Source organism: Muntiacus reevesi, chromosome 10 (genome assembly GCF_963930625.1).
Source record: "Muntiacus reevesi chromosome 10, mMunRee1.1, whole genome shotgun sequence".
NCBI classification, from domain to species: domain Eukaryota; kingdom Metazoa; phylum Chordata; class Mammalia; order Artiodactyla; family Cervidae; genus Muntiacus; species Muntiacus reevesi.
This window is the reverse complement of record NC_089258.1, coordinates 2,500,768-2,527,198: the sequence shown is the minus strand read 5'-3', so window position 1 is coordinate 2,527,198 and position 26,431 is coordinate 2,500,768. Positions and strand designations below refer to the sequence as shown.

At 50.2% G+C, this 26,431-nt stretch overlaps 1 protein-coding gene across 2 annotated transcripts in view; it reads right to left on the bottom strand.

Moving 5' to 3' along the window:
* The window catches only part of SLC39A14 (solute carrier family 39 member 14), a 48,010-nt gene that overhangs the window by 4,626 nt on the left and 16,953 nt on the right, over positions 1–26,431 (bottom strand). For both annotated transcript variants that reach the window (XM_065901483.1, XM_065901484.1), the window contains 7 exons: positions 11,125–11,399; positions 8,976–9,162; positions 5,477–5,646; positions 3,423–3,545; positions 2,527–2,715; positions 2,169–2,376; positions 937–1,121 (listed from right to left, as the gene is read on the bottom strand). In XM_065901483.1, the coding sequence (XP_065757555.1) occupies positions 937–1,121; positions 2,169–2,376; positions 2,527–2,715; positions 3,423–3,545; positions 5,477–5,646; positions 8,976–9,162; positions 11,125–11,399 (1,337 nt within the window). The remainder of the gene's footprint in view (positions 1–936; positions 1,122–2,168; positions 2,377–2,526; positions 2,716–3,422; positions 3,546–5,476; positions 5,647–8,975; positions 9,163–11,124; positions 11,400–26,431) is intronic.

Below are 26,431 nucleotides of genomic sequence, written 5' to 3'. Positions count from 1 at the left end.
CTGTTCTGGATCGAGTACACTCTCCCACCAAATAATACCAGCAGTGGAGATGATGCCTTTTTTGGTTTGGTTTTGGCATGCCATGCTGGATCTTAGTCCCCCAAAGAGGGATCATAGCCACGCCTCTTGACGTGGGACATGTGGCACTCTAACCACTGGACTGACGGAATTCCCTGAAAAGGATGCCCTTAAAGAGTATGCAGCAGGAAAAACGTCTAGGATGTATTAAGTGAGAAAAGAAACTAGGATACAGGAGTGTATATTCAGTGTGATTACTTGTTTAAAAACAAACACGATGCATTGTGAAGAAATAAGAAATAAAGCCAAGTGGTGGTGTTCTGAAGGAGAATAATTACGGGCAATTTTCTTTCCTTCCTTGCCTTCCTGCCTCTTTTCTATTTATCTATGGATATCTAAAAGATACTTAGGTAAGGACCCTGGAGTTGAGATAGATCATTTTCTTCAGTGACATGTGCCTAAGGAACATAAGCTTTTCATCCTTTAAAAATCTAATATCCCTTTTAAAAAAGCATTGTATACTTTAAATAGGTAAATGGTGTGGTATACAAATTTGGGCTTCCCACATGGCAGAGTGGTAGAGAATCCACCTGCCAATGCAGGAGAGTTGTGAGATCTGGGTTTGATCCCTGGGTCGGGAAGATCCCCTGGAGGAAGGCATAGCAACCCACTCCACTATTGTTGCCTGGAGAATCCCACAGACAGAGGAGCCTGGCAGGCTACCAGCCCACAGGGCTGCAAAGAGTTGGACAGGACTGAAGCGACTTAGCACCTGCACAGACATGAACTGATTTGTTGATAAAGTTGTTATTAAAAACAAAGTAACAAATGCACCTTAGCTGTCATCCCACTCAATGAACTTAATTAATAACCTGATCCAGTTTTGCCTACAAGGCATTAAAACTATGGAAGACTTACCATATCAGCCAGTGAAATATATAAGAACATTCCTCCAGCCAGTGCAAAGATCCAGTTGGCAGAAAAGTGGCTGCCGGCTAAGATGCCGAAGCCCAGGCCCACGTAACAGCAGCAGGCAGAGAGGAAGTTGAAGAAGAGAGCCTGCTGAAGACTCATGCCGGCATTGAGAAGGATGACAAAGTCTCCTACAGCGGGGAGGACGAGAGGGGAGGGTATGGACAGAAGAGTCATATTAGGTTGTGGGACACACAACTTGATGAGGACAGGCTGCCTAAATGTTGGATGGAGTCTGGGTGAAAATCCTCACAGTCCCAGACTAGAGCTCATAATGACAGACTAAGGTCCCCTTGACCTCCACACCAAGGATGCTTGCAAGCTTGCATCTATGAGGCTGACCATGCGTGTCTAGCCTAGAGGCTGAACACAATGCACAGGATTTTCAAGAGAGAAAACCACCTAGCAATGGCCTCGTTTCTCTTTTGATTGATGGTGAAATAGAAGGAGCTTCCTTCCTCAAAACTGTAATGCATGGTGTTTTTAGGAAACAAAATCGAGATGGACAGATGTTAAGTCATTTGCCCAAATTCACAAGCCAATAAATGGCAAAGCCGGGATATGACCTTGAATATCTGAGCCTCAAAAAAGTCTAGGCTTTTTACACTCTCCCTCTGATAAAACCAAGGAGTTTCCAACTGGCTCATCTACCCACCAGACCTCTAACATATAGCTCAGCCTTTGGAAGATTAATAGGATGTAAGAGATAACCAATACTGAAAACTTAAGTCTAGTGAATGGCACACCATAAGTCCTTTTCACTAGTTCTCCCCCCATGTTTCTCACGATGAGTCAACGAGACAGGTACCACTATTAATCCCAGTGTAGAAGTGAAGAAACTGAGCCACAAACATGCTGGTAAAAACTCCAACATTTCCAACGATCAACTTTCTGGGTTTTTCTGGCCATACTGTGTCACACGCAGGGTCTCAGCTCCCTGACCAGGGATCAAACCCGTGCCCCCTACAGTGGAAGTGCAGTCTTAATCACTGGACCGCCAAGGATGTCCTTATCCAGTGATCGATTTGCAGTGACTGATTTGGCTGTTGAGAATCAGTGGTTTGATTTCACATAGCCACAAAGAATGTGTCCGCTGAAGATGGTCTGTGTTCCGAAGGGCAGCGGGGGAGACAGCACAATGGACCAGGCTGGGGTGGGGGCAGCGCCCAGGCACCTACCAAGCTCATGTGGGAACTCCTCGCACAGGATGGCCACTGAGGTGCTGATTCCCTGGAAGACGGACACAGTGAAGGAGGCGCCGATAGCCAGGCCGTCGATGAAGTTGTGGAGGCCGTCACTCAGGGTGATCATCCAGGCCAGCGTGCCGATGTCTGAGTAGCGCACGCCTTTCAGCCAGTGGCAGGCGCTCTGGGAAGCCTGCAGGTCCTGCCGGGAAGCCCGAGCCCAAGGCCCCCAGGTCAAAGGGTGGACGACAGACCTTCAGGGCAGGCCCGAGTCATCAAGGCTGTTACCGTGCAAGCCCCTCCCGCCTCCCAACCCCCACCTGCGTTCCCCAGCGGAGGGCGGTCCACTGACCTGGACGGACAGGGAGCCCACGATGACCTTCTCGTCCACCATGGAGGTCTTCCCGTCCAGCTCCCCGCTGCAGTGCTGAGGAATCATATGGTCCAGATCCCCGTTCTGCAGCTTCTCTGTCACACCCTCTTCCTGGTCCTTCTGGGAGGGGAGCGTCTCAGAGGTGTAATGGCTGTGTCCGTGATGATGCTGGCGGCACAGCGCAGAGGGAGTCAAGCCAGAGCAATGCTCACCAAAACCACCCACCCAGCAGGTGCCACGAGCACCGGGAGGACCTCACTCCCACCGTCCGGGAAACCACGAGCAGGCAATGGAGAGACAGAGGCCGAGGGCAAGGTAATGGAGAAAGCCGAAAGGGGCGGGGTGGGGCGTGGGGCTGGCATGGGGTGGATCTCAGAGCAGTGACCGAGGGGCCAGCGCTCAGTCCTGGCAGGAGGCACAGCACAGGTGCTTAGAGAGGCTGACTGTATCCCATTCAGCAACTGCTTAGGGGAAAACTAGGAGCCAGGCACCAAAGGTGACTTCTGGGAACTACGCCACAAAAACCGGTCTCATTTCCTTGCGGACATACTTCATATACGGTGCCCTTCCTACATCTCCTCAAGGACTGAAAAATCTGTTAAGGAAATAATCTAGAGTAAGATAAAGAGGGCAAGTCAGTGCCTGGGAGGAGGCACACAGGCCAGACCTGGTTTCGGGTTCGCCCTCGCCCCTGCTGTCCCCTTTGCGAGGGGAGGTGGGTTTGTCTACTCAGGAAGCCTGCGGGTTTGAGCCCGCGGTGGGAGGATCCAGGTAAGCTCACTGGATCAGCACTGAGGTCAACAGCACGCCTGGGACACATTTCTGAGATGATGCTCTCCCGAGAGGCACTTCCTTTACCAACAATTAGGCCTCACCTCGTTTTTCTGTTTAAGGAGCATCTTCAAGATCTTCTCTGTGAAAAAGAAGAGATAAAAGCCCCCGAACACCACTGCAGACTTGGAGACATAATAGTCTTCCATGGGGTTGAAGCCGAAAGCCTGTGGACCCAGGAAAACAAAATGAGTTGAGTTTCACTGGTCCCCTCTCCTCTCTTTCACCACCTCCTTGACTCCAGGAAAGGAAGAGACTGGGACAACTCTGCCATCTACCTCACCTTTTTCCAGCAAAATCTAACCCCTGATGTTTCTCTCACGTCACGCCACCAGACCTGCTGGGTTCTCTCTAGCTGATTTTCTGATGCAAAAGACAGCAGATCGTCTTTCGAATTTTACTTTCAGGAAGAACAGGCTCGGACAAAGGCTGCCGAACTTTTAACAACCCTGTCTTTATTTTCTCCTGGTGCTCTGTAATAAGGGCAGACACTGCCGGTAAATTCCGTATTTAAGGAGACACTTGTGTTTATTTTTGTCGTTATCTAGTCTCCCTGGATGACCTGCATGTAAACACACAGGGAGATGGTGTAATTAAACTTTCTAAAATGGGAAATCCTTTCCCTTGTGGAACAGTAAGAATTGCAGCATCTCTCTGACCGCAGACCTCCCAGTGACCACAAAGCCAAGGGGGCAGACAGTATTACTGCATGTATCAACCTGGGGAAGTTTGTTTTGGGTTCTTGAAACTTCACTTAGGGAAAAAAGAAAATCCTTGGGAAAGCAGACAGGAGTAGAAGTTAGGAGAATACCGTTCCCAGGGAAGCTCCTAACTTGTGTGCGGCAGCGGGGAACTTGAGAAAGTGTCTGCTGACCTGCTCCTCAGTTTTCTGATAGAAAATGGGCCTCACAAGCAAATACCAGCCGTCTCATGGATGGGCCCAGATAAAAGGGGCCATCAGAAGCAGGGCTCTGGGCTGCTTAGAAACTAAGTGTTTTTTTTCTTTTCTCTTTTAAAGAGACAAAATGCAGTCTCCAATACCAGTGTAGTTTTCTAAGAGACATTAAAGGTCAAGTTCTAGAATAGAAATGACTCACTCAGGCCAACCTTCCAAGAGAGTCAAACCATCTTAAGGAAAAGAGGAGTGGACACAGGCAGCTAACAGTTCTCCACTAAAAGAACCAGGACATGAGCTCTTATGCAGGCCGGGCTCTGCATTTGTTAAACAGGTCAAACAGCCCTTGTTTCCTACACATCACAAAAGTGATCTGAGGACCAACTCAGGAGACACAAAACCACATCGTGGAAAACGAAGTGCTACAAGGAGCACAGGGCGTCATCTTTCCGCTTCACCTCTGGCGGGTCCGGGCCTGTCAGACCACCCACAGTGAAGCACCTCATGCTTGCTTCCTGCACCAGCGGGTCTACCAGGAGACCACACGGCATCAGGAACTCCTTCTTGGCCCTGCTAAACCTTACAAACACAGTGCTCCTCCTCTGCCACGGAGGGTGTCCTGGTTAGCCCAGGTGAAGGGGCAACGGGGCTGTCAACATGTGTGAGGCCAGACTGCTGGGTTCAGCTTACTTTCTGATGCAAAAGACAGAGGGTCTTCAGAAGTTTATACCCTACTGAGGAGAACTAACTTTTTTTCACTGAGACCTACTGATTCTGGTTTTGGTGCCCAAAGCTCCAAATTGGGGGCCATCATGTGACCTCGCTACACTACCTCTTCACCTGGTAGGTAGCGAGCACCAGGTGATTTATGAACACGAACTCATAGAACCCTCACAAGCTCATCCTGAGGTCCAGCCTATTATTTTCCCCCTTTTCTGCATGAGGAAACTGCAGCACAGAGGGGTTAGGTGACTTGCCCTAGTGCACAAGTGGAGCTGGGATCTGCACCAGCTCTCAGACCTACTCCCTGCTCACACTGCCTCAAACTGCCCCTCCCTGCTTGTGTCTGCTTCCCATCTTCGCTTTCCAAAAGGAGAGATCTCCTTGCTACACCATAAATGGAGATGGGGGGGGGTCCCTCCCACTGCACCCCGCAGTCCCCAGGAGGCGGCGTGTTCCCGAGAGGGCCCTGGCTCGCCATACCTCAGGGATGAGCTGGAAGAGGGCGTTGGAGTAGAGGGTTCCAATCGCCAGAGCTATGAAGTAGAGCAGGAGCCTCTTGTAAAAAGTCTTCTTCATGAAGGGTACAACGCTGGCCCCCAGGAGGGAGCAGAGGGAGATGACGGTCACGCAGAGGAGACCGTACCCCCACACTGTCACGGAGGAGGGGAGCCAGCCCCACCCGGGACAGGGGCAAGGGCCAACGCCCCAGGGCATGGCAGCCACCATTGGGGGAAGGCAGGTGGTGGTGGTCGGGGAGGGAGCAGTCAGGAGGGGTTTGGTTGACAGATATTAACAAAGGAGACAAAAGAGAAGAATCAGAGAGACAAGCAGGGAGGGAGAGAGAAACAGAACATTTATTAGTGATTCAAGTCTGATGAAATTTTCTTCAATCAAGTTCAGGAGAAATGGGGGAGGAGCTTGAGGTGGCCTTGGAACGCTGTCTCTCCTGCCCCTGTTGCCTCGTGGCCGAGTCCCACCTGCCTGCTGCTGTGCCTGGCGGGGCAGCTGTGGTCTTAGCCCAAGTGTCCCCAGGCCAGGCCAAAGGCTGCCTGACGGACTTTGGACACAAGGGCTATCCGAGAGAGGAAACAAGAGCCGGGGAAGAGACCATTATGCTGCCCGTGTTTGCACATCCGCCCCACGCTGCAGGCACATGGACACTCCTCGCAGCTGGTCTGCACCGCACAAGGTGCAACCAGGTCAGAAGTGCGGGCAGAAAGGGTAAACAAGGCCCGACGCCCGAGAATCACTCTCTCAGCAGCCCAGGTTCTCTCGCCGTTTTTTTCCCCTCTATGTTTTTTGTGTTTGTCTTTTCTTTTGGCTGCATAGCTTGTGGGATCTTAGTTCCCCAACAGGGGATTGAACCCAGGGCACAGCAGTGAAAGCCCGGAGCCCTAACCTCTAGACAACCAGAGAACTCCCTCAGGTTTTGTTTGTTTCCATTTGCTTTGAGAGGGCTGCAGCGTAGAGAACAGACTTCCAAGATCACCCCGCCAAAAAATATTTCCTCTTCCATTTCTCAGGGTGACACACTCCAGGCAGGATGAAACCGAGCCAGCACACGGCCTCCCCTGTGAGTCCAGGGGCGGAGTATGCACCATTATTGTATTCCTATTCAAGAGGCAACACAGCATTTCATTTCTGATCTTGAAAAAAAAAATTAATAAATTCAATTTCCAGAGCCGGAAAAAAAAAAATAGCCCAATATGAGGCCTGCCCTGAGAAGTGCTTGCTAGATTCATGTGCAATTCTGACCGAGCATCGAGATGGTTCACCTTAAACCAAATTTCTTCTCTCATCGTGAAGTAGGAAGAGGTAAGGCAAGGCTGAGCATCCCGTAAAGTCTTTTTTTCTTTTTTGGTTCCTAGTACAGCATATGGGATCTAGTTCCATAACCAGGAACTGAACCCAGGCCCCCTGTGTTGGGAGCTCGGAGTCTTAGCCACTGGACTGCCAGGGAAGTCCCCATGAAGTCTTCTGATTGGGAAAGGTGGGCAGCTGCCTATGGAAGGCAAAGCCAAGACACACGTCACCACTGCCCCATTGCACGGCCTTGCCTGAGTTGACACATCGGCAGACTGTCACCTTGGGCCTTTTTTTTTTTAAAGCTCTTCAATGGTTACAATTAAAGAACAAAATTAACGAACATTTCAAAATAGTCAAGTCAGGGCACCAGGAAGTCACTCCTATCAGGAAGAAGTCCAGATGCAAGGTGTGAAGGGCTGCGGGTCACTTTCACTTGTTTTTGTTTCACAATCTGGATTCTATGTTTGGCCTTGTATCCTGCAGATTATTTTTATTTAGTCGTAAGTAGTGTCTGACTCTTTTGCAACCCCATGGACTGCGGCCTACCAGGTTCCTCTGTCTGTGGGGTTTCCCAGGCAAGAATACTGGAGTGGGTTGCCATTTCCCCCTCCAGAGGATCTTCCCGACCCAGCAATCAAAGCCGTGACTTCTGCATTGGCAGGTGGCTTCTCTACCACTGAGCCACCAGAGAAGCCCACGCTGTGTGGATTAGGGCCTGCTTTTTAAAAAAAGGCTCTTTTTAGGCCAGTTCTGCTTTTCAGTTGGTAGCCTCTTTCCTTCGACCTCACTCCAGGTGGATCGTCTCTTGGTGGCCACACCTGACTACTGCCAGGGCCTCTATTTCGAATGTCAGGGGGTCAGGTGGACCAAGGGTAGGAGCAGCCACCACCGCCACGTTCCTTTCAAGCCCTGCTTCGGAAAGGCGCTGACTGGGGAAGGGGAAGGAGGCTGACGGACCCCCAGCGTGGTGATGGTGGGTCGGGGTTAAGGGGGTGAGTGCTAACAGCCTTGCATCTGACAACCCCTGAAGAGGGCAGAGGCCGACCTGGGTGCCCCAGGAGTGACAGGAGGCCCTGGAGATTCAGAGGCAGAAGTCACTGGGGTCCCTTGACTAGAAGAAGACGTCAGTGTTTCAGGTGGTGGCTGTCAGGGGCCTTGGAGCACAGATTGGGGCAGGGATGCCCCGGGGAGAGAGGACGCACACACTTCCATTCTACTGCACCTCTGGGATGAGCTGGAAGAGCGCGTTAGACAGCAGCGTTCCAATGGACAGGGCGATGAAGTAAGTGAGCACGCGGCTGAAAAACGCTCTCTCTGTGCAGGGCAGGACGAGGACTCCCAGGAGAGAGGCCAGGTTAATCAGTGAGACACTGAGAAAGCCAAAGCCCCACACTGTGGAGGAACAAGAACAGACGAGGGCCGCCGTTACTGCGGGCGGCGGTGCTCATGCTGCTGGGGGTGCGTGCAACCCCCCACTCTGAACTCAGCCGCAACCAGGGCGGGCAGAGTTCCGCCAGCCCATTGATAAATGCTTGCCGAGTGTCTCTTGCTGGGTGCTGTGAAGAGGCCTGAAAACACACACCAAAGTTGCTATCTAAAGCAGCTTACCTTTCAGATGGAGGGGCAGGTGGACCCACGAAAGGCTAAAGACTACAGGAGTTAAATAATGGCGTGGGGCAGGACACAGGTGGCATGTGCCAGGTACCAAATGCCGGCAGCTCACACCAGCAGGACAGGATTGCAGGAGCTCGATCCAGGCCCAAGGGAGCCACGTGCACACACGTGAACCATGGTGGCTGCAGCAGAGGGCCAGGCAGAGGGGGAGGGCAGGTGGATGAAGTGGGGCGAGGGCAGTCTGTGAGAGGCCTTAAATGCTAAACTCAAAAAACCAAGGCATTGGCCCCCGGTAGTTTAATGAAAACCAAAAGGGAAAAGTGGTCCAAAAGTTTCACACTGACCGCTCACCAGCCACACTGCCCAGCCTGGTGATGTGCTGGACTGGTCTCATGAGCATGGGAGATATCAGTTTATACATTACTTCAGTTCACCCCTCCTGACGATGATAAGAGGAGGATAACTGGTTAATCATTCAGCGAGCCACTCTATCTGATCGGCCCGGCAGTCCCTGGGCTGACAAGCATGGACACCTGCCTGCCTCCCCATCCCGGCTCACCTTCCATCGAGCTGGGCCTCCCCTCTTCCGTCTGCTCATTCTCCTCATTCTCCTGGTTCTCGGAGGAGCAGGCCCTGGAGTCCAGCTGCTGTAGGATGGTGGGGCAGAACTCCTGGAACTCACGCTTCCCGATCTGCGACTGGTGGCTGAGGTTGTGGGCAGCAAAGAGTTCTCCAGAACTGAAGCACTGAAACCAAGAGAGAGGGGCAGAAAGCTTCTTAGGACCCAAGGTCACACCTTGCCCCCGAGGAGCCCTCTAAGATGAAGAACAGAAGACGGACCTGGCTAACTTTCATGGAATCTGCAGGCTAATTTCCAAGGATGAGAGCAAAGTAGTCCCTAAACTTAAAACACTGATGAGTAATCTTATGAGATCGGCCACCCAGACATGCCTTCCACATGCCCATCTATGAATGGCTACCCAGAAGTTCTGGAAACAACTGAATTCCAATCATTACGACCAGGGTGCGGCTGCTGGAAAACGTGCCTCTGTGTGGATGCCTGAAGATGCAGTTCCTCCCAGATTCCCAATCTGGCTCCACATCACAACAGCCCCGGGAGCTGTTACAGTAAAATGCAGATTTCAGACGCTTCTCCAGAGCCACCGAGCACAGGCGTCTACCGGGACGCGGATCTCCTGGGCCATGTGCAGCAATGCCCGCAGCCTGCAGCATGTGCTGGCAGGGACTGGGGAAGGGTGGAGGGGTACCTGGAGATTCAGGGTCTGCCAGGGAGAGGCGTGGGCTGCCCAGTGAACCTGGGCTCTCAGTTCCCTGGGAGGCATCAGGTCAGTGGTTCTCACATACCATTCTCCTGAAACACTGCCGTTTCACTTCTAATTAGACATTCACACGTCAGTCTTTCGCTGAGTGTGGTTTTACGTGGGTCTGTGTCTAATGAGCTAATCAGCTCTGGGAGGGCTGGTGAAGGAGGGTTTCCTGGGCCTACAAAGCTGGGGGCTGGATGTGGTATCCAGTATCCTTGTGCTGCACCGGAAGCCCGCTGGGGTCAGGCTGCGTGAGCCCCAGCCCAGGGCAGGCTCCCCTGACTCAGAGGCGCGCCACACCCCCATGGTCCCATATTCATGCCACACGGTCCCCAACTTCTGGCCACTTGGCCTCTCTGAACTCTGCTCTCCTTCAAGAAGCTCCAGGATGCCCCACCCATCTTCCTTGACCAGTGAGCCCATACTCACCCGCTCCTGTCATTTCTGAATCCAGAAATGACTCGCCAACCCAGAGCATCCTAATACTTCATCCGAGTATCAGCTAACTCTGTCCTTGGTTGGCTGAGCTCCCCATCTGAACGGTACACTCCCTGAAGATGACTCATTTTCTCTGTCTTTCTCACAACATTCAGCACAGGCAACAGAGCAGATGCATAAAGACATCGAGGGTGACTTATACATGGCCGCCACAGGGCCTCAGACTCTGACTGGCCAAGACGACACGGAAGACAGAAGAGAGAATCCGAAGCCAAAACACCCGAGTCTTAATCCCGGTCCCTGCGGCACTCGCCGTGGTCCCTCAGTATCCCAGTACATTGTTGTTGCTTAGTTACTCAGTCATGTCTGACTCTTTGCAACCCCGTGGACTGTAGCCCGCCAGGCTCCTCTGTCCACGGGATTTTCCAGGCAAGAATACTGGAGTGGGTTGCCATTTCCTTCTCCAGGGGATTGTCCCAACCCAGGGATTGAACCTGCATCTCCTGCATTGGCAGGCGGATTCTTTACTAAGTCAGCACAGAAGCCCATCTCACTGTACACAGGACATGATGAAGATCTGCCACCTGCCCCTGGAGGTACTCAGGCTCACCTAGGATGACCGGCAAAGGCCTTTGCAAAAACTCCATTAGAAACACAAGCTGACCCAGGAGCCCCAGTCTAGCAGCAGTTCCAGGAGCTCCCGGTACAGCTCTGCGGCAGGGTCTGGACGGCGGGCAGCCCCTATTGCATGTCTCTCCTGGGCTAAGGGATTCAACGCACCCATGGAGAAGGTTGCGAGGTGCAGCTGGAGTCTCGGACCAGCTGACCCAGACTGCAGGGCGAGAAGTAGCTCCTCTGTTCTGTCATCAAGGCTCACCTGGCCCCCACCTAGACTGTGAACCTCGAACGGGTAGAGTTGGTGCCGGGCGGAGCTGAGGGCCTTACCGTCGAGAGGTTCCTCGGGCCCTGCACAGGCTGGGAGATGTTGCTCCGGCCTACTCCCACGTCCAGGTGGTTGAGCAGGGTCTTCAGCTGCTGAAGGGTAAGGCTGTCACCCTCCCCGTAGCGATGCATGAGGTTTTGCAGAAAAGAGGCTGCGCTGAGGGTGGTCCCTGTGGACACAGCATGAGACTCAGAAGCAGCTGTCCGCATGATGAGCAGGGCCAGCAGGAAGTAGCTACGGAGGGCTGGGCGCAGCAGCTTCATGGTGACGGATGAGCCTGCAAGAGCAAAGAGAGAGACCCACTCTTACCTTCCATACCAGACCCACAGGGCTCACTCCAGACAGGAGGGTCTCTCCTCAGACTCTGGATCCCGTCAGTACCAAAGCTGACCCTTCACCCCTTCTCTAAGTCTCTGCCTAACTTTTGAGAACAATCCTTCTTTTGTAACAGAAAATAAAAACAAATTCAACAGGTCTGAGTAAATTTTTTAAAAGTAGGGACCTCCCTTGTGGTCCATGTGGCTAAGACTCCAGGGGCCCAGGTTCAATCCCCAGTCAGGAAACTAGGCTCCACATGCCACAACTTAGGAGTTCACATGCCACAACTAAGAGTCTGCATGCTACAACAAAGACTGAAGACCTCTGGTGCTACAACTGGGGCACAGCACAGCCAAATAATTATATACAATTCTTAAAAAAAGGGAAAGAAAAACTATGTGTTTTTTAATTAACTTTTTTTTTGGCTGTGCTGGATCTTCCTTGCTACAAACGGACTTTCTCTAGTTGCAGCAAGCACAGGGCCACTCTCTATTTGCAGTGCGTGGGCTTCTCTTGTTGCAGAGCACAGGCTTGAGGGCGCAGCCTCAGTAGTTGTGGTGCACAGGCTTAGTTTACCCGCTGCATGTGGAGTCTTCCCAGATCAGGGATGGAACCCAGGTCCCCTGCACTGTCAGGAGAACTCTGCTAGTGGACCACCAGGGAAGTCATGTGGTTATGTTTTTCTTTGAAAGCCTGTATCTTTTTAGAGATACTGAGATTATCATGGATTAAGTATTTTACTTGGGATTTGCTTCAAAATCACAAAGGAGGGAATATTTGCATTAGAGTACAGATGAGACAAGATTAGGCATGAGTTGACACCTGTTGGAACTAAGTAATGGGAATTTGTTATACTACTCTCTCTACTTTTGCATATGTTTGAAATTCTTCAAAGGAAAAAATCTAAAAAAATGAAAAGTACAACTAAAAAGTGGGGGGAAGTAGACTGGGGAAAATATACACCATCAAACATGCCAAAGAGTTATTTCTACACTACCTAAATTAGGGAACCAGTATGAAAACTACTAGTCTTGGAGTTCCCTGGTGATCCAGTGGTTAAGAATCCCCCTGCCAAGGCAGGGGACATGGGTTTTTGATCCCTAGTCTGGGAAGATTCCACATGCCTCAAGGCAACTAAGCTGGTGAGTCACAACTACTGCAGCCCGCATGCCCTAGAGCCCATGCTCCGCAACGAGAAGCCAGAGAGTAATCTGCACCACAACCAGACAGTGATCTCCACTCCAGATCCCAACTGGAGAAAGCCCGCAAGACCAGTACAGCCAATTAAAAACAAAAAACAAAAAAAACCCCAAAACTTGGTCTCCCTGGTTTAAGAATATAAATTTAAAAGATGGAGGGTGCTACTTACTAAGATAGCAAAACATTTTTTAAAAAAAGATATAAAACCAAATGTCAGTGAGGTTAAACAACAGAAGAAGATACTTCTGGTGGCTATCCAAATGACTCTGGAAAAGTTATATGATAATAAATGTATCTCAATCCGTTAATAATTCTACTTCTCCTGGAATTTACACTAGTAGAAGCAATCCCAAAATAAAAAAGCCATTGGCACAAAGATGTGTGTGGTCAAGTGAACTATATCGATTTCACGCAACAGTATGCAGCGATAAAAAGCAGAATCATAACATTAAATAAAGAAGTGGAACAATTATGTAAACAGAGTTAAGAACCGAGAAAGAACAGAGAAAAACGAAACCTTCTGGTAGCACAACTGACAACTTTTCTTTAGTTAATCATTTCCCTTAGTAGAGTTATAATTTAATTTGTGAAATAAACAAATACCAGGAGTGGGAAGTGAGCCTCCTATTTAATCTGGGCCCGGGAACCCGGGTGCTTCAGTCACTTCCCCATCTCCCTGGGCATCCAGGGCTCTGGCACAGTGCCTGGTATGGACAGAGGCACCAGAGCAGAGTGGGTAACGGCAGGCCTGTTAGCAGCCCAACTCTGCCATTCACCAGCTGTGTGATCTTGGGCAAGTTATTTAACCAGAGTCAACATTCTAGAATCACTGTGAGCAGTGATGTAGGGTGCCATGGCCTTCAGGGTCAAAAGACTTGGCTTGAATTTTCATGCTGCTGATTCCCAGAAGTGACCTTGGCCAAGTTGCATGGCCTCTCTCCACGCCTCGGTTTTCTCATCTGTAAAATTGGTATCCACATCATTGGACTGTTGTGAAAACTTAATGACATGAGCTTTGGCAAGCGACTAGACGCAAGAGAACACTCGATAAAACAGGGCTACGATGATTATATGACTAATCATTAGCAGGGCCCTCCCACTGCAATCCCCTCTCAGTCAGATACTAAGCTGCCAAAGGAAGCACTGTGGCTGGCTTTGCACCAGGCCTGCAACGCACACACGACACAAGCTCCAACTGCAAGCAGAGCTGGGACATCCCAGGCTCTAGGTCCCACACATGAGGCACACGCCAGAATCTGGGACGCAAACCATCACTCCAATGAACATGCACCAGCCAATGGATCGGGCACCCGCCCAGAAGGTAGCTTATAAAACTGCTATTTGGGGACTAAAAACTCTCAAATCTTTACCAAGCACCAAAGTTAAATCATGGTTAGTTAGTAGGGTGGATCTTAGTCTAAAACAGCTAAACCCTGCTGCACAAAGAAGTCTGTTCTCTGCCGGACCATAGTGGGATTTGTCTAAGGCATGTGCTGTGCTGTTAAAACAAGTAGGGGAGGGCTGCCTTGGGTTTAGGAAAGGGGAGGCAAAGAGCTGATGTGATAAGCTGCTAGCGGTCCCAGTACTTTACTGAAGCATCTGACATTCACCAATGCCTTTAAGAGACGGTAGAACACTTATCTCTGCCTAACAAATGAGGGCTTCCCTGGTGGCTCAGTGGTAAAGAACTTGCCTGCTAATGCAAGAGACATGAGTTTGATCCCTGGGCCACGAAGATTCCCTGGAGAAGGAAATGGCAACCCACTCCAGTATTCTTGCCTAAAGAATACCATAGACAGAGGAGCCTGGCAGGCTACAGTCCATGGGGCTGCAGAGAGTTGGACTGACTCAGCGACTCAGCAACAACAGATGAGATTTAGAGATTAGGGAGCGTGACCCATGGCCAGTAAGTAGACCAGTGAAGCCAAAAATCAAATTTTCATGATCTGAAGCCGGGTCTGAGTGACACTAAAGTCAGGGTGCACTTAACCACTGTCCCTGCGGTGTGGAGACACACACATACACGCTCCAGGTCTCGTGGAGAAGCCACCAAAGCCTGTGTGTCTCTGGGCAGATCTACCCAGTTTCTATCAGTCCCAGTAAGTACCCCAAACCCAGGCGTAAGATGCCCTGAAGACTTGTGGAGGGAAACTGCCCAAGTGTGTCTCAGGGGACAAGCCATGTTACAAGTTTCAAAACAAGCAACGCATCATAGAGGAGGACAGGGCAACCCACTCCAGTATCCTTGCCTGGAGAATCACTTGGACGGGGCGCCTGGTGGGCTACGCTCCACAGGGTCGCAAAGAGTTGGACACGACTGAAGCGACTTAGAATGCACGCATGCAAGGGCTACAGATCATAATCTGAGCCATATCCTTTAATACTGGAGCCCCGACCAGATGGAAGATGTACATTGTACACCCAGATGTAATTGTACCTGGATGAGCATTCATGTCAAGGTAAGCATCTACTAGCATCTGCTCTTTAAGGAACCCAGGAGCCCCCCAACCATGGCAGCCAAGAGTGGGTGATGGCAGAGCCCTCCTGCCTGGCCCTCAGCCCTCACCCCCACCCCGCCCCAATCCACCTGAGAGTCAGAGGAGAATCTACAAACAACTGGAGGGTAGTAAGAAGTCTTGGTCCAGGGATCCTGGAGTCACTAAAGATACTTCAAACCCAAGTGACCCTGGCCTTTTGGCAGATACATGAGGGGAGCTTTCTGCTCCAAAGGACACTGAAGTTATTCTAAGGGGGTAAAAAAAAATTTATAAGAGATTCTTAGGAGGAAACAAAGAAGAGAGGAAGAAAATACATACACTCTTGGAGTGGCTGGGTGGTGAAGCTGGGCAGGGGTCCTCGATGCATGGCCCGGTTGCAGGAGGAAGCTCAAGCCCTATTAAGGGCTTGGAAATGGGCAGTCCTGGGTAGGCTGCTCCCCACCCCGCCTTCCCCCCAGGGAGCTGAGCCAGCTGCCCCCAGGGCCACCTTCCTTCCAGGAGGAGCAAGAAGAGCAAGTGGGGCCAGGCATTAAAAACAAGCTGCAGAGACAAAGGCTCGAGTATGCTGTTGGCTCAGAGGACCAGGCTCCCCCACTGAACAGAAGCTGGAGTCTCTCCACCCCTTTGTTCACTTGGCTCAGGTTCAAAGAAGTAAATTACTTTAGTGCTTTAGGTCTGTCTTCAAGGCGCCAGACCTAACCCTCCCCCAGGGGCAGGGGCAGGGGGAATGAGAGTCAACAGGTCACTCTCTTGACCCTCGGTGGAAGCTCAGAAGTTCCTTGCCTCCTGGGAGGAGGCTCAGACAGGATTTTACCTGCCCATCCCTTCATGTGGCCCAGAAGCACCTCATCCTGGATGTGGCACTCTGTCCTGCAGCGTACTTCGCTGTTGCATTGATCAGGCCACACTTATCCCATGCCCACTCCGTCCCAGAGATGAGCAAACATTTACTTCTCCTTGTGTGGACGGAGTAGTGCCTTGCTGTGTTGCTTGGTCCAGAGGCTGGACATTGATGTGAGCAAAATGGGCAACAGAGACCCGGGGGCCTGGGAGCCGCTGGCCCTTCTAACATCCACTCCCTTCCCTGACCACAAGCTGGCCACACGGCCCACTGTTCTTCCTCTCAGATTCCTCTGGGCTGAGGAGTGAACATGGAAGATAAGATCTCATGCTCCCAGGGACAGACTTGGCTAAGCCACAGCGATCTCCAAGGCCACCCGGCGAGCCACAGGAAGCAGGCAAAGCATGTGTTTGGGACCTACCTGCCCCCCGCCTGCTCGGTGCCCCCTAAAGCGCAGGCCGCGTGGGAGCACAGTGCATTGTCAGACAGGCCAAGGAGCAGCGTGTGCATAATGGGCTTTTACAAAGCACTTCAGTTAAAACTGGGAAACGATGGATGGTTCATACCGAAGCAGGACCAAGGTGGTTGGAGGGGTAGAAAAGGAGGTGCAGGTCAAGGAGCAGGGGAAAGAGGGAGGAGACAGTGACGGGAAGGACGGCTCCCAAAGTCCTCGGCTGCACTACTGACTGCCCTAAGTGAATCATCTTTAGCCATCTCAACTGTCTCCTCGTCTGAAATTCAAAGGACGTAAAGACAGGCATCGAGGGGACTTTCCCGGTGGTCCAGCGGCTAAGACTCCACATTCCTAATGCAGGGAGCCCAGTTTGATCCCTGGTCAAGGAACTAGATCCCACGTGCAGCAACTAAGACCCAACACAGCCAAGTAAAATAAATAAATATTTTTTAAAAAGATGAAGAAGAAAGGCATCGAGTTCTCTTATATTCCTCTTGTGGATAAACAGCAGTGGCGGGGGGTGGGGGGGGGTGTGGTCTCTGAGGTATTCGTGGCCTTAGCACATGTTCCAGGGCTGTGAGCATTAGCGACCCAACTACTAACCACAAGACAGCTGCCACCAGCCCCCTGCTCCCGGGGGGTTCTCCCCGCCACTGCCGTCCACCACCAGCTCTTTGCTACAGAAAATGGTCATGCAACTGTTCTTCCTCCAATCCCCGCCTCACCCAATTCTAGGCCTGTGGCCCGTTAGCCTAATAGGACTGTCTCCCCACTGCACACCTCTCACAAAAGGCTAACTACTGAGGGGTGAACAGATGCGGGTGGTCTGGGTGAGCCAAGAGGACGTATATACGACTACATATGTTTTACACGCCTATACCTCAAGACAGGTGTATAAAAACCCCTGAGACCTGCAGACAAAGACAAAGCCAGGCCTCAGGGTAGAGGTGGAGGCCCTGAGGACTCAGAAGCCCTGGCATCAGTCTTCTGAGTCACGGGCACTAGTGAGCAGGAGAGCGCCAGCTTCAGCAACAGGAGGACCACGGGGCTTGGGGGAAGGGGTCCGATATGCAGTGACCCCAAGTACCTCAAGTAACAGGCAGAGACATCACTTTGCCAACACTAGTCAAAGCTATGGTTTTTCCAGTAGTCATGTCCTGATGTGAAAGTTGGACCATAAAGAAGGCTGAATGCTGAAGAACTGATGCTTTTGAACTGTGGTGCTAAAGAAGTTCTTAAACTCCTCAGACAGAAAGGAGATCAAACCAGTCAATCCTAAAGGAAATCAACCCTGAATATTCACTAGAAGAACTGATGCTGAAGCTCTAAGACTTTGGCCACCTGATACAAAGAGCTGACACACTGGAAAGACCCTGATGCTGGGAGAGACTGAGGGCAAGAAGAGAAGGGGGCAACAGAGGATGAGATGATTGGACGGCATCACAGACTCAATGGACATGAGTTTGAGCAAACTTCAGGAAATAATGAAGGACAGGGAAGCCTGGCGTCCTGCAGTCCATGGGGTTGCAAAGAGTCGGACACCACTGAGCGGCTGAACAAGCATCTCACTGATCTCACTAGGTCAGTTCCTTATTCTGGACAAAGGAAAGCAAATCCAGAGCTTTGTGTATTAGGAAAGCTAATGTATGTTGAAACACTATATAAAAATAAAGATTTCTGAATTAAGATGGGGAATTGAAATGGAGTCATGATTTTTCCTTCCCCTAATAATTAACTTTTGAGCTAAAAAAAAATAATAAAAAGCAAGCCTCCTCCCCCACCCCCCACCAAAGTTGCCAAAAGCAAGCAAAGAAAGAAAGAGGCATAATCTGATATAATAACTTCCAAACCAGAAGCAAGGAAAGGAATGCAGGAGGCACCCACTCGTGGCTCGTCTCCCGGCCCTGGCTGGGCCCGGAGGAAGCAGGAGGATTCACACTAACCCTCCCCAGATGCAGAGACAGGCAACCTGCCACCGAGTCTTCTTCCCCTTCCAGTGGGGAGTAGTGGGAAAAGGTGCTGGAAAACAAAGAAGCGGGTGACAGGGGAACAAGAACAATGGGCTGACTCCCCCGAAAGGAAGTAAGGGCTGCAAGGCCACAGGCTGAATTGGGGAAGCTGTCCAACTGCAGTGGGCCCTCTTCCTCCTTCAGCACGACGGAGCACCTCCCCAGTAACCCAGGGTTGAACCCCGCCACTGGGCGCCACCAAAGTCCCAGAACAGAGGCCCATCCGGCCACCTGTCTAACTCAGGCTGCACGGAGGACGCCAATACTCGGCCCCGGCACTGCTGTCGTTCAGGAGGGGCACAAACCCGCTTTGACGTGGTTCGAAGCAAGTCACTGCCTTATTTTAGAGCCAGCAGAGCTGAGAAGCACTGGCGTGAATGCGATGAGAAAAGGCAGCCGGCCAAAGACGTCGACAGAAAGGAGACAGAAGTCCCGCACTGTAGCCCCGCTCTGTGAGATCACTCACTTAGAACACTCACGCAACAGAACCAGGGCTCAAAGGCGGGAAGAAAACAAAAGGAGATGCAGGCTTAGCGAAAAAACACCAAGAACACATCACTGATGAACTAATACATAGATTATAATGAACAGAGAACTAAATTCTGCCAGGAATTTCACACGGAAATGCTGACAAAAGGTTTGTGGTGAGCAGAGCGAATGTGGATGGAAATGACAAATGAGAGCAGGCATGGAATGAAATGACGACACGACACCAGTGTCGGGATAACTGTCATTCCCGATGTGCTTGAGACAGAGAACCCAAGACTGCAGCTGAAGACATGTTCACAGATAAAAAACCCCAGGGTTTCCCTGAAATGAGAAGAAAAACAGAATCTGATGATTGAAATAACACACAGTACTTCACAAAAATTTCACACAGAAGGTTCAACACTGGGACTTTGCCCAGCTAAGTTACTGAACTTAAAGAAGCTTTTTCCAGGTCACCAGAAGAAACTTCCCCCTGCCCCAAGTATTTCCTTCCAAAAATTGTGAGATACACTAAAACTTAAGGGGCAGAAAATTCAGACTGCTCTCATCTTCTCCATAGTGACACTTAGTATCAGAAGCGTCACAAAGTTTATATAATTCTTAGAGGAAGAAAATACAAACCAATGAGTATTATTCCCAGCTGTGATGTCCAGCATCTTATAAAGTTGGTAAAAACAACAAACAGAAATTGTCAAGCATGAAATAAGTCAGAGATTTCAGTCCCCTTCCTGGGGTGGGGAGTGGGGAAATGACATGATAATGAAATGCAACTGATGGGCTACAGTCCATGGGGTCACAAAGTCAAATGTGAGTTTGTTGCTAAACAATGACAAAAAGAAAAATTTCATTGGAGAAACAAAAATGAAGTGCTCCAGGAATACAAAAACCATAGGTAAGCTTTAAAATCCTTCAAATAAGAATTAAAAACTATGGGCATTACAGTTACAGGACAGAATCTAAATGTTATAATCATGGATAATTTAACAATTGAATTAACACAATTAAGAGATGGAAAGGAAATGGGAAAAAATGTGAAACTGCTGACGCCTTTATTTTTCATAGCAGAGTCAATAAATACTGTCTAAAATGGAAACAAGTAATTATAGATATGACTCACAAGTTGTTGTTTTTTTTAATCCTTTTTTGGGGTCTTTTAGCAAATCATCTCTTTTATGAAAGACACGTTTCTTCACAGTTTAATAATTCCTTTAAATTTACTACAGTTTCTTTTTCTTCAGTTACAGTCAGGAAAGTTTTAATACTCTTTTTATGGGAGTATTTAAAAAAACCTATTGGAGTATCGTTGACTTATCATGTTGTGTTGGTTTCAGGTGTATAGCGAAGTGAATCGGTTATATCAGTTACACATTTTATTTATATATAATATATAAAAGAATAGATATTCTTTTTCAGATCCTTTTCCCACACAGGTTATTACAAATGCTGAGTAGAGCTCCCTGTGCTATCCAGCAGGTACTTATTAGTTATGCTTTATATATAGCAGTGCATATATATTTATCCCAGTCTCCTAATTTGTCATTCCCCCTATGTTACAGGAGCATTTATGTCTCTTTCTCTATATCCATTTATCTGTAAGCATGCCTGGAAGACTGTCTGGAATAATGTTCACCTAATATTAGTGATGACTATTTCTGAGTGGTGGGATTTGGAGTGTTTGGGTTTTTCCCCTCACTTTTTAAAATGCATCACTGATGTGTCCCAAGGCGTTGTGTAGGTACAATAATACAAGAAAACATGGGTAATTATTTTTAGAATCAAGGAGTTGGGTCAAATTTTCTAAGTATGGCACAAAACCTAGAACCTGTAAAATTAATAATTTGACTACAAAAACTGCTAAGTGTTCTATATGAGTGTTCTCCCAGTACTCATGGTCAGGCTAATAATGATACAGTCTTCTGTGTCAGTCTCAATAGACTTCATGAGAAAACCAACAGTCTCACAGCATGGTGCTCAAGACCCCCTACTGGCTCTCTGGAGTTCTGAGAAAAACTACCCAGCCTGTGGTCCTTCCCAACCACCAAAAGAACATCGTTCAGGAAGCCACTCCCCTCTCGGACAAGCCAAAACCCCCTCTGAAATACAGTGCAAATATCACAGCCTAAAACCAGTCCCTGGCCTTGCCCAAGAAGCTCAGGGCTCAACAGGCCCATTCTTCTCTGGCCTCCCCTGGCCCTCCCAACTAACCGCTCTCCTACATCCCTAAAAGGATGTGCTCTCTGCTTCCAGCTCACACTCCCAGAACCTTAGCCTCAGGCTGTGGCTCAGCCAGAGGCCACCCAGCGTGGGGGATTTCCAGAGAGAGTACGTGAGATCCGGCAGGGTGGAGATGAGGCAGGGGGTACCTAGAATCGGTGGCCCACTTACTGTCCCTGTGAAACCTCACGGTGCTGGGAGAGGCAGGATGAGAAAAGTTAGGGGAAAAAAAAAGTGGTGACCCAGAAGCAGAGAACAAAATTAGAACCAGCAGCCTGCTGTACATCGACCAATATTTACTGAGCCCCCACTGTGTCAGCGCCTGTGGGGGGAGGTTGGTAGGGCATCAGGGCCCTGGGCAGCCAGCACAGGCGGCTGGGATGGCTGATTTAACCACATGCTGAGCTCTGACGGCTGGACCAGCAGAGGAGAACTGTGCATCTGCCAGGCCCCCCCCCCCCCCCCCCCCGCCCCCTCCGTCCCAGCAGAGCCTGGGCTTGACGGAGCAAGGAAGCCTTCCAAAACCAACGAAATGAGTCTGGCAGCCGGGTAGGGAGGAGGCTGCAGGCCCCCCACCCCCACCCCTCTTCTCATCATTCATCCATCAACATTTCCCAGATGCTCCATTGCAAAATTCTGACCTGCTGTCCTCTAAGTCCGCTCCTGTTTGTCAGACCACGGGGCTCAGCGTGTGGCTTCGGAAACAAGGTGCTCACAACCACCGCTTACATCACCCACTCGAAGCAGAACTTCCCAACTTATTATTCAGGGTCAAATGCATAAGAGTAAAATGTATGTGCTGGTGGCTAGATCATCAGACAGCATGAGGGGCCGGGCAGGCCTGGGCTCAAATTTGGGGCCTGCCACTAACCTACCAGGTGCCCCCAGCATGATTAGGCTGTGAAATGCCCAGCCTCTCAGGGGCACTCCGATAGATGACAGAGAGCTTAAAGGTCATAACGCAGCATGGACTTAGGTCTCTTCCCTCTGCTCCCTGTCCTCCAGGCTCTCAGGCCAATAATCCCTTTACCTAGACTTGGACCTATCAAGTCTCAGATTACCTCTTCTTCCAGGAAGCCTTCGTGGACCACTTCCTGAGAACTCATCTCCAACTACTTTGAACTCCTAATGATCTGGTCTCTTAGGGAGCCTTCCCAGCAGAGTTTTGTTCCATGAAGGCAAGGGGGTCCTCCCCTTATGCTTGACCAGTGCTGGGCACACAAGAGGGGAGAAGTAGAAAATTTCAGCTAGAAGATGCCAAGTCCAGCCTCCCACCTAACTAATGTCTGCCTGCACCACCCTTACAGCTTGACGAACATAGAACTCAGTGCCTCCTCTCAGACATTCTAACCCCTTCCCCACCCCTACTGCCTTGGGGCCTTCATACGTTATCCGAAGTCAGATGTCCAGACCATTTATTCCTCTAGACTAAACAATTCCCATTCCTTCAATATGATTTATAGTCATTGAATAAAAGACTAGCCACACCTGTGACTTGAAAAAACTCATTTAAAAAAAAAAAAAAAACAAAACCTCATTCCAACAGTTCATTCACTCAACAAATAGTCATTGCCTACAGATTTCATACCGAGAATAATGCTGGAGAATGCCTGGTACCTGCCCTCACAGAGCTGCAAAGCAAACAATTCAACAACCAACTTACAAGAACAGTGACAACAGGGTTGTGTACTGATTGGAGTTCAATTAGACAATTTAAGCAGAAATAGAGTTTGTATAACATATTAAAATGGCCCAGAGAATCATGAGAAGAGTGGAAGAAACAGACTCTGGGCTGAGCTTCCAGGAGCTAGTCCCAAAATCACAGAGTGGAGTCAGCCCTCCAAGGAGCTTCTGCCCTGACCTGCCACCATCAGGAAGCTAATGGCACAAGGAAGATGCCATAATCCACACCAGCAACACGGACGTCCCAGGTCCATCACGAGGAAGAGGATATCCACACATTCAAGACCACATCCAATGTGGCTCATTGGCAGAATGTAAGTCACACTGGGAATTCCAGTGGAAAGATGTCTGTGGAAAGTGTTGTTTTTCCCCTACACTTAGTAGGTTAGACCATAATTTATTATCCAAAGTAATGTACGCAATAGTGAAAGGAGGTGCTGTTAGTAAACAGACCAGAACCAGGGCTGCCTCAGCATGGATTCCTGGGGAACAAGTCAATCGACACCATCCGCCACAGGTCATGATGAGGAGCAAAGGAAGCTTGAAGAACACAGCAGGATGGTCAAACCTAGTGTCAGGGGTCAGGGGAGGCCTCCAGAAAGGGATGTTATTTTAGCTGACACCTACAGGACATGTTCTCAAGGCAAGGATGCTGAAGTGGTTTGCCGTTCCTTTTTCCAGCAGACCACTTTTTGTCATGAGTTTGAGCAAGCTCCGGGAGATGGTGACGGACAGGGAAATCTGGTGTGCTACAGTCCATGGGGTCGCAAAGAGTCGGACACAACTGAGTGATTGAATAACAACAAAAGGATGTGTAAAAGTGGGCCAGGTGAAAAGTGATGGGGTGGGGATGGGGCAGGATGTTCTAGGAAGACATAGCATCCTTTGGAATGCTTCGGCCAAGATGCCGCATCTAAGAAATTAAAGGGCACGGTGTGGCCAGGGTGTACATAAGAGGATGAGGCAGGGGCCAGGACAGGGAAGGGCCTGTGGGCCACGTTAAGGTGGCTGAACGCATCTGGAGGGCAGTGGCGATCATTTTCAGCTAAGGTACCAGCAGATCTGTGTCTTAAGTATCCTGGTCAGGCTGCAGTACGGAGAACAGACCAGAGGCAGGCAAGAAGAGAGCTAGGACCCCAGGAAGGAGAACACAGTACCCAGTCTGGTCTAAAGAGCAAGACTTTGTTCTCCCAACTTCACCCGAGCCCGGGGGGCTCCCCGCCTCGTGGGGCTGCGGGCGTGGCGGTTTTCCATTAAAGACCCGAACTGTTGTTGTTCAATCGCTAAGTCATGTCTGACTCTTTGTGACCCCATGGACTGTAGCCCACCAGGCTCCTCTGTCCATGGGACTTCCCAGGCAAGCATACTGTCATGGGTTGCCATTTCCATATTCCTGACCCAGGGGTCAAACCCACATTCCTGCATCGGCTGGCGGATTCCCTACCCCTGAGCCACCAGGGAAGGGAAGCCTGTGAAGACCTAGAAAGGCTCCGCCTTAGCAGTTGCTAGGAGAGAAACAGGTCACATAACTCCTGGTAGCCAAAAGTGCGAGAGAGTTTGAAAACAATCCTCCCCAAACCCGCCCTACATCATTGCCTCAATCAGCCTAAGACTTCAACTCTCTCGCTGTTAGCAGGAGGGCCATTTATAAAGGCCAACTCCAACTCCTGGGCAGCATCACTCTGTGGGCAGAATGTGCCACCAAGGGCCTCTCATGAGAAGTCTCCTATGTTCCCTTCTTCCCAAAATGGCTAAGAGGAGTGCTCTGAGCCCTCTGGGCAGTGAGGTGGGCTCTTCCCAGACAGTGAGCCTTCACAGGACCTGTGGCTGCAGCAGGCGGAGGTTTCAGGGCTGGGTTTCCCTGGTGCAAGGAACCTCTCTCTACTAGAAGGCAGGCCCCAGGTCAGCTCCACTACTCGGCCTGCACAAAGACTCTCTGTCCTGCAGCCAGCCCACCCTTCCTCTGTCCCTCGTGTCCTTGTTTGTTCTTCAGTTGCTAACGCTCATCCGACTCCGTGAGCCCATGGACTGCAGCAGGCCAGGCTCCTCTCTCCTCCACTCTCTCTCGGAGTTTGCTCAGATTCATGTCCATTGAGTCAGTGATGCTATCTAACTACCTCATCCTCTATTGTCCCCTTCTCCTTTTGCCTTCAACCTTTCCCAGCATTCCTGGGCTTCCCTGGTGGCTCAGATGGTAAAGAATCTGCCTGCAAAGTGGGAGATGTGGGTCTGAACCCTGGGTCGGGGAGATTTCCCTGGAAAAGGAAATGGCAACGCCCTCCAGTGTTCTTGCCTGGAGAATCCTATGGACAGAGAAGCCTAGTGGGCTACAATCCATGGGCTGCAAGGAGTCAGACACAGCTGAGTGACTAACACTTTCCCAGTATCAGGGTCTCTTCCGATGAGTTGGCTCTTCACATCATGTCCTGCAACACCACTATCTCTCCCTACCCGCATCCTTAAGCCAGGGGCAAGTCCCCTCGCTCCTCCTCAGAAGCTCTGACCATGACAGTCTCTACAGCTGAGATGCTGAACTGGGCGTGATAATTTCTCCAGGAAAGTAGTTCTCAGAGCAGGGCTCCACAACCAGCAGGCAATACCATCACTTGGGAACCCATTGAAAGTACAAATTCTCCCCTCCCCGACCCTTCGGACAATTTGTTTTTTTTGAAGAAAAAATTCTTAGCACCACCCAAATCTGCTGAATCAGAAACTCTAGGTGGAGCCCAGCAATCTGTGTTTTAGGAAGTTCTCCAGGGGACAATAATGTACATAGAGGTCTGAGGACCACTACTCTCAGAGGAAGGTCATTAGGTTACCAGCTTTCTTCCCCAAAGTGGGTGTCATGAGCACATGCCCAGGGCCCCAGCAGGAAGGCACAGGCTACATCTTGGGTCTGAGATTTCTCAGTGACCATAAACATTTACCAGCATGAGTCACAAATGAGCCCTACTCTCAGGGGAAGAGGGTAATTGGGAAAAAGAGGGGAAAAGTCCATATTTCCAAATCAGAGAGAGAAAGGTAATGAGACACGGGGAAGATTGAGTAATGACATTCCTGAATCATATTCCTCCACTTTCCCGCCCACTTCCCAAACTTCCACACGGCTCATTCCCTGATCCAAGGACACTGGCCGTCCCCATGAGATTACTGAGGTGAGAGGCCTTTGCTTCCCAGTGTGGACCCCTCTTTTGAGATTCAGAGGAGATACCATTGCAGCAGTCTCACTGGTCATTAACACCCGTTCCATCCTATCCCCTCCAACAATCATATCACTCTCCTGCTAAAATACCTACCTTCCATTACTCCCCCTAACCAACAGCAAAGTTCAGTCCCTCTGCCTGGAAGGCAAGGGTTTTCCTTCAACTAGGCTCCCATCACCTCTCACCCTCAGCGGCCACTGCTTTCTAGCCGGGACCCCAGGATCCACCCGGAACACCTATCCCTGCTCCCTTTCACGCCTGCACCCTCTATCTCCGCACCGCCCACAGGACCAGGCCTGGGAAGGCTAATTAACATCTGATTCTACCAACAGTCAGAAAGCTGAACACAGTCCACCTGGGCTCCAAGCACTTTCTCCACAAGCGTGGAGGGGTTGGATGT